The 12566-nt window shown below is 40.0% G+C and overlaps 1 protein-coding gene across 1 annotated transcript in view; it reads left to right on the top strand.

The window, feature by feature from the left end:
• Positions 1–532: 532 nt before the first annotated feature.
• Positions 533–12566, top strand: part of Ell2 (elongation factor for RNA polymerase II 2) — a 71467-nt gene continuing 59433 nt past the window's right edge. The window contains exon 1 of the mRNA XM_046428812.2: positions 533–840. Within this exon, the coding sequence (XP_046284768.1) occupies positions 694–840 (147 nt within the window). The 5' untranslated portion in view covers positions 533–693. The remainder of the gene's footprint in view (positions 841–12566) is intronic.

Here is a 12566-nt window from a genome sequence, read left to right as displayed (position 1 = left end):
CTGCTCAACCACAGTACTGAACTTAGTTTGGAGAAACTTTTCAGCGACTGTCTTCACCTGCACACGCCAAGCTCTACAAGGTTCCGCAGCCGTCTAGGGACAAAGTGTTTACACTGTCATTTGTCATGCCCTCACACCTTTGAAGTGGGGATCCTCCTCTCCAAGTATCATCAGTGTATCCAGACTCTCTACTGCCCTTACTTGCCAGTATCCCCCCGCAAAGGGGTGTGGCTCCGACTTAGGTAACCAAACCAGGCAGCCAGGATACCCAATTAGCAGGGGATCCCCAAACCAACCCGGCCAATCACGATCAAGACAACCACACGTGACGTCAGGTGTGATTAAGTTGGAGCGTCACCCCGACGTCAGCCTCTCATTTCTCGGACGTCCCGTCCCGGGAACCAAACTCCTGCGACTTTGGGCCCCGCCCCCGTGAGAGTGGAGGGCGGCCAATGAGGGCAGCTCTGAGGGGAACACGGCCAATGAGACGAGCCCGGGGCGGGGCGCGGGGCCAGAGGGTGGGGCGGGTGGCGGCGGTGGCAGCCCGAGGTCTGGCTGCGCGCAGTATATGACAGTACGTCAGCAGCGGGATGGCCGTAGCTGTGGCGGCGGCTGCAGAAGCCCGAGCAGCCGCGGCCGCAGTGGAGGCTAGAGCCCGAGCGGCGTCGGCGGTGGCACCCCGGGGAGTTTAAGATGGCGGCAGGGGGGGCGGCGGGCCTGCGGGAGGAGCAGCGCTACGGACTGTCGTGCGGGCGGCTAGGGCAGGACAACATCACTGTACTGCATGTGAAGCTCACCGAGACAGCGATCCGGGCGCTCGAGACTTACCAGAGCCACAAGGTGAGCGGACCAGCCGACCCAGCTCGGAAAAGAAGAGGGCACTTCTCACCGCCCGGCCGCGCCTCCCCCTGTCCCGGTACCCGGCGCGGGGACCCCGTGAGCCGTGGCTCGCCGCTGCTGCCGTCAGCGCCCGTGGCGGCAGGGCAGGGCAGGGCCAGTCAGGGTAGCTGACGCCGCGGTCCCGGGCCAGCGGGGCGCCGGGGCGTTGGGAGGCGGCGGGCGGGCGGGCGGGCGGCCCCTGGCGGCGGGGCCCAGGCAGCCGCAGCCCGGACTTGGCTGCGCCGCCGCTGCGGGACTTTCCGACGGCGCCCGCGGGTTTCCTGGCTTGTTGGGTCCCAAGGAGGGAGAGAGGCCCCAGGGCGAGAAGTGAAATGACCACGCTGCCTGTAGCGGGGGAGGGGGCGCGCGTACAGCGTACCAGTACAGAACCAGGGGGTACCCGTGGCACAGGCTGTCCGCTTTTTCGGGATAACACCGTGGCACCATAGACCCGAGAGACCAGGACACAGGCGCTCCTTGTAAGGGTAGGACACAACGTGTACTCCCAAAGACTTGGAGACACAGACGCTTTACGTATGCGGGGTTGGCGGGTAGGCACAATGTGTACTCGAAAAGGCTAGTACACAGCCGCTGAGAGTACGGGCTAAAAGGGACACATCTTGCTCTCTGAGGGGCTCTAGAATACAGATAGTATGCGTTCGCGGAGACGCACCGCGTCCGGGGCGAACACGAACCGACCCGGCGTCCCAGGGAGACACATGAGAACTCCCATATATCTAGCCCCTGGAACATGATTTTGGGTTCTGGGAAAAGAAAGGCGAGGAAGCTCAACATACCAGAAAGACGCTCAGCGTCTGGGGTTGACTCGCGGACTTAGACGACGAGCGATCACGATGGTGGGAAGATACACTGCATCCCAGGCAGAGATTCCGGACTCTTAACCGCCCCCGTTCCGGAGAGAAAACCATGGGCACACATCTCCAGCACAGGGAGAGGCTCAGACGCACTTATACAGCAGTTGGGGCACAAATCCAGGAACGTTTTCATGTTGAAAAAAGTGGGAGAAAGGGGCACCAAAAAGAGACACTGGCGACCAAGGGGCGTGAGGAAGTTGTTTATGGACATGCAGTAAGTACTGTGGAATGAGGGAGACCAGAATGGACGCATTGCCTAAGGGGAAGATATAATTTATATATCAGTAACATTTTATTTGGAGAGAAGAAAGGGAGATATAACTCACAGGGGCATACTGACAAATAGCTCAATCCATACTAAGGAACACACTCTAACTGGTCTCATAAAACGCACAGAGGAACGGAACGGAGGGACACCCAGACAGACTCTCATACTTATTCAGATAAAGTGGAGAAAAGAATTCACATCTGTTGAGCTCCCACTAGTGCCAGGCATTTTAAATACAGAGAAGACACAGAGTCCTAAGCAGAATGGCAGGAGAGGTGTGAACCTGAGCCAGTTTAGTCTCCTCACATTAACATGCACATAGGAGGAGCACACAGTTATGCACACCTTGGTAAGTATATGAACTTGTATATGAACTTCACATGATAGGATATATGTCAACAGAGCAGGAGAGATTCAGAGATGAATATACTCTAAGAAAGGCTCTCAAAGAATTGGGTGGACACATGGATGTATCCATCAGGATGCATATGTTACCTACCAGAGAAGCATATGTTGAAAAACAGGATTTGTGGGGGGGTTGAGGAAAAGTGACAGAACAGGGGAGTGCACATACAAAGAAAGAAATACCTTCCTACACACTATGAAATCCTAGGGAGAAAGAGTCTCAAGTATGACTGATAGTTAAGTGTATATCAGTAATTAAGATGTAGAGAGGTAAAAGAAATTAAAAAACCTGCATGTTTCAGTAGCTACTCCCAGACAGGTGCACCTGCAATGGAGAGACCCACACCAGCATGGAGTGGGAGGCCCACAGTGGGGGGAAAGCCAGATACACAGGCAGAGGGACTAAGGCAGGCAGTGGAGAGAAACTCAGCCCTGTAAGATGGAGAGATAAGCTTGCCTGTTCCAAGAGAAGGGCGTGGGAAGGAATGACAGTGAGAAGAAGGTAGGTCAGGGGATGTAGAGAGAAAAACATACAGAGGCCTGGAGAGAAAAAAACCAGCAAAAGGAGGCCAGTCCCTAGACAGAAACAGACCTAGGGTGCAGAGAAAGACTGACACAGCTGGTGGGGAGAGGCTCTCTGGAGACGGGAGTACAGCCAAACACCTTGGGAAATAACAGGCAAACTGTACAGTTAAACAATGAGATTGACACTGTATTTGGTGAGGAAGAAGCCCACACTAGGGGAGGAGAATGGTGTACACAGGGTGAGTGAAGTGGCAGAAATGTCCCTAGTGCCCACTGATCAGCATGACCACTGGAGGCCCAGGAGGGGAATTGCAATTTGTTTTTCTACCTTCTTGTGGCCTTCATTTCTTCTTCCTATAACCTTGTGTTTTCATGCTTGTGGCAAAGGTTTGAGTGGTCCAAAAGCCTCTACATTTATATGCCAGTTTCTTCTAAAAGACAGTAGATCAAACATTTTCTTTATCTCCCAACCCACCACTTGATTTTTTTCCCCTATTTTACTTTAGTCAAAAATCAGTGAAATGAACTTGATAGCTTTGTTTGCTCTTGACTGTTTTTATTGCCTATTGATATCATTACCATCTTTTTCCTGTAATCCTAGGATTCCTTTTCTCCTGAAAAACTGGTGATAAAAGCAGTGGCATGCTAAAGGGTGGGAGGGAAAACTGAATAAGCTGACTTGGCCTTTGCAGTTGAACACTGTCTTGTTCCTGACTTAACCAGTTCCTGTCCTCAGGCCTCACTATCACTTCAGCTCTAGAAACTCTTTTTAAGGGAGGGGGTGAAAAAGTAGGTAGGAATTGGGGGGAAATGCCAAGCCATGTTGGACAAAAAGTGGGAGGAAAGAAGCTGAAGAAATGAGGGACCTTTGGGATGACCATAAGCACTATCAGGAGCCTCTGGAGTGTTCAGCCAAGCCCCCTACAGATGTGCCCTTAGTGCCTCTCCTGGCTCAGCTAAACCAGGGCTCCCCCATGGCATGGTAACAGTTTCCAACAGAAGGCATTTGGCTGAGCTTTTATCCTCAAATGGAAAGATATTTATTTGGTCTTTTTTACTTTTTATCTTTATCAGAAGTACAGTTCATGACTTTAAATTATAGCTTCTATTTGGGAATGTTGGCATATGTCAGATAACTAGAAAAAAGTTTCTGATAGTTTATCTTGTTACTCTGGGGGGGGGGGCAGTGACTTTTATTTCTCATATAAAACTCCTCCCACCATTACTTTGCTTATGTAGGAAGGTGTTTGATGCTTGAAGACAAATGACCTCCACAGTGACTTTGGCCAATGCAAAGTGAAAACTGTTACTCCTTCTCTTCTAATGACTTCTCTTCTAATGACCAGAAATTTCAACAGGTTAATTTGATAAATTAAGCATCAGAGAGTTTCTTTTTTTGTTTTTTTTTTTGGTCCACGTTATTTTGTTTATTTGATTTAACTCTTCTAAATTATCTACTTGACCTAAGTCTTCAAAGAAGTGCATTTAGGAATTTTAGCAAACTGATTTAAGCAGAATAAACAAGTTCTTTAGATATAATTGAGCAAATATTCCATATTATTAGGATATTCACAGTTCCTCACGAAAGATAAACTTGTTTTACCTTTATTATTATTATTACCTTTATTATTCAAGTTTTCTATTTTTACAGAAAACTTTTTCTATTTTTACAGAAGAAATCTTGGAAAACTTTCTAAATAGGCAGGGGAACATTGTGAGTCCAGGAATAGGAGTTGTAGTTGGAGTAAATATGTCCAAAAGTTATTTTCTACTCACTTTGAATATTTAAAAACTATTTCAAATTGATTACATATGAAGTGTTCACTGAAAAGGAACTTTCATTGTTTGCAGGAAAATTCAGATATGCTAGTACAGATATCTAAGATCTGAAGCTTTTTAAAATATAGATAAATTAGTTTGAATGAGAGGACAAGTTACTAAATAAATAAAAATCACAAATTACAACTTTATATCATTTAAATTGGTGTTTGTGATTATGTGGTCTGCATAAGCTCTACATATTTTTAAGTGAGCATGTATTACTGTAATTACATATTTCTCCCAAACATAAAACATATTTAAAATGAAAATACAACATCTTATAATTTATAAACTTAATTTCTCCAGTAATATAGTTGAGTAATAAATTTGTGTAACAAAAATTTTATCAAAATAGAGTTTAGATTTTGTCATTGCTGAGCCTGTCAATTTAGTTTTTACAAATGTTTTCTTAAAGTTTCAAAGGTAGTGGTTCAAACACAATCATGCTTACCCAACTATCACATGAAAAGTCTTACATGGTTGTGTTGAGGGCTAGGGGCTACTCATTCTCCATCTCTGAAGGCCAAGAAGTAAATCCATTTAAGTAGGATTCTGTTAAAATATTCTCTTGTTAATTGTAATGGCTTAAAATAAATTTTTCTGCCTTGATTCAAGTCATTTAGGAAAAATCTTACTGTTTTTGAAAATTTGTGCAAATATGCTTTCATTTCATCATTTAATTTTGCATGAAGAACTCAGTCTCTTTATTAACAAATATTATTTTTAATCAAAGCATTAGGTCTTATTTAAACCTTCCAGGTTATTGTCCTTCATGGTAGCTCCCTTCAGTGTGTTACTTGATCTTTTTATTTTCAGTCCCTGATTCCACAAGTTATGGGGTTTCATGGTTTGCAGAAAAATTCAGATATGCTAACACAGATATCCAGAATATCAAGCTTTTTAAAATGTAGATAAATTTAAAATGTAGATTTCCTCACCTTGGCCTTTCTTTCAACCAGGTGAATATTTCAGCATTTGATTCATTTTGGTTTAAGACACAGAAAAGACTCATCTCCTGTTTCTTCTCTTTCTGTTCTTCCTGCCCTCAATTGTGTATATGTGTAGGTTTTCACTAACATGCCTTATAAAATACAGAAGTCTGTGTTCCCCAAAAGCCTCCACTTCAGTATCCCGGTCTGCTAACACAGCCCTGCCATCACTGTCAGACATGTTTATTAAGTAGAACAATGAGGTTCGGTGTAGTAGATTCCATTTGTTCCACTTCAAAAATGTAGCCAGGCTTAAGTAATTTAAACTTGCTTACTCTCACCTTCAGTCAGTGCTTGATCTTAACCTGGTTTTTATCAAATTTGTGCCCCTTGCTGCCATGTTTGAAAAGTTTATTCAGATGCTCAGTTAGTTACTCAGTGCAAAGGAAGGTGTTCCTCCCTGAGAAAAGTAGTAGCCAGATCGCCTAAAAAGATAGACAGGGAACCTTGGCACCAGAATTAGGAGGAGAGAGAAAGAACATATGTGAAGGACTGGAACATGTTCAAGAAAAGAATTTAAAAGGAAAGGAGTGTAGAATTCTTGGAATGATTTCCAGGGAAGCTTACCAAGGACAATCACCAGATTCAGCCTTTCCATTTGCTCCATTTGCACTTGTGAAAAATTACGGAAGCTTTGCTTCTAGGGCTTGTTAGGTAATTTGCAATAAAGCCAGCAGAGGGAAGAAAAATGAGAATTGCAGCTGAACCAATGCTGGGTCATTTTTAACAATTTGCAATGACCCTTTTCTCTGTCACAGAGAGGCTCAGGAACTAGCACCAGAATCCAGCCAGTTTGGGCCCAAGTATATTTGGAGTGTTTGAGAATATATCCCTAAATGTGATATTATAGTCATTTTTACATTTAAAAAGAGCTAAGTTTTACATCAAAGAACAGAGTGAGTAATATAACCCTGCATTTGGCTTTCCTGCATGTCACAGCTCCAAACAACATTTCCTATGACTTGTGCAAAAATCTAGAAAAGCAAGTCTGGAGGAGAATGCAATAAATTAATGGCCAAGTCTCCATAGACAAACTAAAACTGAAAAATATGGCATAATTCAGGTCAGATGAGAACTGTTTTATCTTTGTTTTACTTTTTCTCCTCCTTTCCTTTTTGTCCTTACTTTTATCCTTCCCTTTTTCCTTCCTTCTTTCTTAAATTTCTACCTATCTATAATTTCTGTTGTGTCACTAGGGCTTTTAAGAGTCATGTTAAATCATCAGGAAGAACTGGTTTAAGGATCTCCACTAATACTGTGCTAGCAAAGGTCAAACCTACCTAGCATTTCCATGCCTGGTGATTTAATATAGGACATAAGAAGAGAGAATCTTGTTAAGGTATAAGCTCCTTAAAGATTCATGAGACAAATTAGTACCTTGAATTGACCTCTACAGTCAGACAATTTAGCTAGTAGGTTCATAGTAACTACATTGTTTGACAATGGCATGAGCTTCTTTTCTTCTTGGAGTTCCTATGTTATTGATCTAGAAAAGATCCTTGGGTCTTAAAGGGTTTTAGTATTAAGATTTTAGCAAATAAAGACTGGATGGAGGACCACATCTCCCGCAGAGAGAATGTCATAGGTAAAGAACAGTAGTAGAAAACCTCAGGGCAGGCTCTGAGAATTGTCGGAAACACCCTGTTTCACTTAACCTGGAGTGCAGGAGAAAAAGATGGTTGTGTTTAAGAAAGTTGAAGCAGGTCCAAGTAGGGTGATTACCTTATGAAGTAATTTGGACTTTATTCTGTCTACACCGGGGAGACACTGAGTAGAAATTTGAGTGATCTGAGCTACACTTTTAAATTATTCTGATCTTGGTGTGCAAGATGACTATGAAGTGAATCTGGAAGGAAATAGACAGGTTATGAAAAAGTTTATGGTCCAGGCCAGAAATTATTGGAGTCTATGCTACGATTCTGATGGAAGATATTAGAGATGAATCAATCTATAGAATTTAACAGTACTTTAAAGTAGGAGTTTGAGTTGAGATTTCTAGCCTCTGGGAGAGGGGACCCTCAGAAAAGGAAAAGTCAGAAACAGATAGGAGAGTGGGGTGGGGTGGGAAGGATAAAGATGATGAGTGTGATTTGATGAACATTTATTCAGTCTTTTGTATAGTCAAAAGAGACTTAAGTATATTTTGTATTTACATGATTAGATGTTGTGTATTTAAAGGTATATTTGGGAGTCTGAGGCAAAATATAGAACAGTGCTGTATGACTTATATGTCCTATATTAACTGTTCTATTCAATGGAAATTTTGGAAATTGTTAATGTCCAGGGGGAGATTTAAATTGGAAAAATTTTGGTTTGAGTGGGGCTTTTTAAATTTTGCTTTTATTTTTTTAAACTTTCTTTATTGAGTAATCTCTATAGGTTGTACTTAAGATCACTATTGACCATAGATAATATGAAATTAAAAGAGTCGGTGTTTTTCCTTCTTCCAGATTATCTCCATATCTGTTTTGGTGGAGTTTTGTTTGTTTATTTTTTTGGTTTTGTTTTGTTTTGGTTTTTGATGTTTGTTTTGGCGCTAGAGATTGAATCTAAGCTCACACTCTACCATTGAGCTATACTCCTAGTCCCTGTTTGGGGGCTTTTTTTTTTTTTTTTTTTGTACCAAGGATTGAGCCAAGGGGCACTTAACCACTGAGCCACATCCCCAGTCCTTTTTTATATTTTATTTAGAGACAGGGTTTCTAAATTGCCTAGAGCCTTGCTGAGTTGATGAGACTGGCTTTAAACTTGTGATCCTCCTGCCTCAGCTTCCCAAGCTGCTAGGATTACAGGTGTGCAACAGCATGGCCCTTAGGGCCAATTTTTTTTTGTTTCACAGTTCCTTATAGAAAACAAAGCAAAACAGTCATGAATACATCAAGTTTTTGTTATATATGCACAGTGTAGTAGACTAATATGGGGCTGCATTCATAATCCATGGTGGTAATCTTGGTGAGAACACTTCTCCACCGAATAGGGAGCTTCTTCAAGGGTGAAATCAGGCTGGAACTTGTAAAATTCGCTGATCTAAATATACTTATTTGGAAATGTAAGTGTTAGCATATTTTAAAATAACATTTATTTAATTAGTATCATTGCTTTTGGCTCCATTATTGGAAACTATAATGCTGCAGAGGACCAGAAAAGGTGTCATGTAGTAAAAACTCAATTGAATATTTTAAGATGTTTCTTCTTTAATAAAAGATTAAGAGGTAGCAGTCAAGAGTTACAAACTACCTTTGTTTGTTCTTTCAGCAAACATTTTTATTCGTCTTCCGACATCTGCTAGATATAGAACTAGGCATTGAAGATACAAAGCCAAATAGGTCATAGATGGTTCCCACCATGAAGAAAGTACATATCATTAAGTAGAAGCAGATAAACATGTAAAAAATAAATAAACACAAAGTTTGTGTTCATAGGGAACACCAACAGATAGAAAAGTTGTATTTGAGGGTGTATCTGTGTATTCTTCACCTGCTGTCCTCAACTGAGCCTACTGTCTCTTCCACACCCCTGAGGCTACACCTGACCAGATACTGTTGCAAATCATTTCTCTGTTCCTATCTTACCAGACCTCTGGCATCCTATCATGTTGACCATTTCTTCCTATTACAAACATTTTCCTCTTACCTCTTGTCCTTTGCTTACTATCCTTTATTTCCCTGACTCCTGAATATTGGAGATCTCAGTTCCCTTCTCTTTATCTGTTCACTTTCTCCAGGCAAGTTCATCTAATTCTTTGGATTTAAATGCCATTTATATGTTAATGGCTCCCAAATATTTATCTTCAGATCAGAATTTTTCTTTTCAACTCCAGGCACTTATTTTCAACATAGTACCTCTTCATCAAAATTTAATAGGCATCACACACTTAATATATACGAATATAACTCTTGATTTCACTCCTTAAGCCTATACCCACCTGAGTGTTTACCATCTCAGTCAGTGGTAGCACTCTCCAGTTGCCTAGAAATTGACTAGTAACCTTTGATTTCTCTCCTCTTTTGTTAACATCCATCAGCAAGTCCTGTCACTTTTTAAAATGTCTAGAATCCAACCCCAGACATTAATGCTATCTCATTCCCAGCCACCATCATCCTTCTTCAGGATCACTGCCATACATCTCCCAGCTAACCTCCAGATTTCTACTCTTCCCCCCTAATTCATTCCAAAGAGCAACCAAAGTGATCTTTTAAAACTGAGTATAATCATGTAGTTTCCCAGAGTCAAGCTTCCTAGTGATTCACTTTGTAAAAAGTGATTTAGCTGTTCTATTTTTATCAATTTATAGACTTTTCAAAATAATCTCTATTTATCTAATCTTATTTTACCACTTCTCTTTATACTTCTGCTCCAAAGATCAAGATCCCCAGGAGCAAAGCTTTATTTGCTTTTACAAGTCAGATTTGACATGTAAGTTTATTATATGATTATAAGGCCAACATTAAGCTCTTGGGGGAAAAACAGTGGGATGTTGTGCTTCAGGCATTGTTGGTTTAAAGGCTGGGTCACAGAAACTAATATTTGGCTGGTTTTTCAGCTAGCATTTTTGGCTTTCATGTTCATTTAAAAGTTGTTTGAAATCCTAAGATTTAAGACAACAGTAAATTTTGTTCTTTTAATTTGGTATCAGGTATCTAGTTTCTCAGAAGCTATCCTTCAAAACAAGGATTGTGCTAAATAGATTAGTGTTTTTCCTTCTTCCTACTGTATTAGTAATTCCTTTTGTACATCATTCTTCTGTGTTGTAATGGCTAGAAAGAAATTATTCTTTACTACATATGCTCTTTGATCTTGTTATTCAAAACCTACAGAAACGGAGTTTCCTCTACAACTAAGGTAGGATGGATTCACAAGGCAAAATACTAGATTGGTTCTGTGAGCATTAGTGACTCTTCTGTAGGCATCTAATAAAAGGTTTGAGACAAAGGAGATGCTGTTTATTAAAGCAGTTTTGCATTATCTCTAAATTTCATATCATGTATCAATCTATGTTTATTACTGGCTTTTGACAAGAGCTGGTACATTTGATTTTTCAGGATCAACTGTCTGATTTCCTGTGCTATTTCCTGCTTTAGCTCCTATTTTCTTTCTTCCTCTTCTCTCTGTCTAAATATTTTTTTTATTACAGTAGTCAAAATATAATTATGGGATAGACTTTGGATTCTCTGTCAGGTGATATTATAAAGAACAAAGACTAAAATGACTCTTAAAACAAAAAATTCACAACCACATGTTTTTAACTAGTGTAGTGCCTCTTTTAGGAAGGAAAATGAACTATTTGATATGTTATATCTCAAGGAAAATCATATCTATTTTTTATTGTTTACTTGTACAACTGAAAACAAGTTCTTGAATTGCCTGATACTCTCCTTAAGCCATAGTGCAAAACCAAAGCGATTCGCTGTCTGTCCTTAGTCCTGTCTGTTTTAGATTTTTTCATATTTTATACACCTATTTGCTGGAGAAGGATAGGAAAAAGCTAGCTATGTGTAAAATGGTGGATTAAAGCACAGTTTTTAAAGTGAGACAGTAATAGAAAGAGCATAGTTCTTAAAGTATTACTAGGCTTGAGTCCCAGGTCACTTAGTTGTCTGATCTTAGATATTCATAAGACTTAGCTGAGAAATAAGAACCCACGTATCTACCCTACAAGGGTGTTTGTGAAAATCCATGAAGGTTGTGGTAAAAATAATTAGCACATCTGATATATTTCAAGCATTCAATAAATGGTAACTGGCTAACTAACTATAATTATTTCTTTTTTTTTAGAATTTTATAATTATTTCTTAAAATAATCTCACTTAAATCAGTTACCTGTACCATCACTATTTATAGAAAGTGGCTTGTTTGGGGCAAAGTTCCAAAATTATTTTTGACTTTGAAATTTTCTGCAATATACTTATCATGACACTGATTACAATTTAAATCCATAGGTAAATACCAACAAGTATGTAATAAATGTTTAGTTTTAGTAATTCAAGAATAATTCAGAGTAATTTAGGGTTAAGCATTCCATGATGGGCTCAGCATGGAAGCTGAAGGTATCTTAAATGCAACTCTAACTTAGAGACAGTTATAAACTACCCGAATATGTAAGTGACTATTGAATTCCACAGAACTGTGGAAAACTTCTCTCCCACTCTCTAGGAATCATTTTAGGAATTAATATTACATTATTAAATTAATATTACTTAGTAAAACTGCTTAGTAAATTAGGTATTATTTTTATAGTCCTATGTTGAGGAATAATTCCTGGAAATACGTGAACATAGATCTCTTTGGTCATAGAGCAAGTTTTATTGCAGTAGTATTGGTTTGTAATGGCAAAAATCAACAGTATAATAAACTTATGAGCATTTTATTATTGGTACTTCTTTTCAATACTTGAGAATGTCCTGCCTATATAAAGGGTTACATGAATTTTGAAAGAGCTATTTGGTACAAATATTTAATTAAAACTAAAAAACAAAGGTTGAAGCCCTTCCAAAACTTATTTCTTATGAGAATGTAATTAGTAAGGTAAGATTTATTTTTAAAGCATGCCAGATCCTATTTGGCCACCTATAATTACTTCAACTTTTAAAAGTAGCTTGCTTTAAAAAAATTTTTTTTAAAGATACAGTGAATTGAGGTCATAGGTTTGCTGTTAAACTAGGCTAAAAAACGTTTGGACAAAAAACTAACAAGCTTGTGATACCTGCTTAAAGTGGCATTTACTTTTAGAACTTCTTATTCCCAGTAATTATCCTTTTAATGTAATGGTCAAATGCATCAGTGGTATAGAGTTCTGTGGAGGAG

This window comes from Marmota monax, unplaced genomic scaffold, assembly GCF_021218885.2.
Source record: "Marmota monax isolate L192 unplaced genomic scaffold, Marmota_monax_Labrador192_F-V1.1 WCK01_AAM20220418_F8-fsc00018, whole genome shotgun sequence".
Taxonomy (NCBI): Eukaryota; Metazoa; Chordata; class Mammalia; order Rodentia; family Sciuridae; genus Marmota; species Marmota monax.
This window is presented reverse-complemented; position numbering and strand designations above follow the sequence as displayed.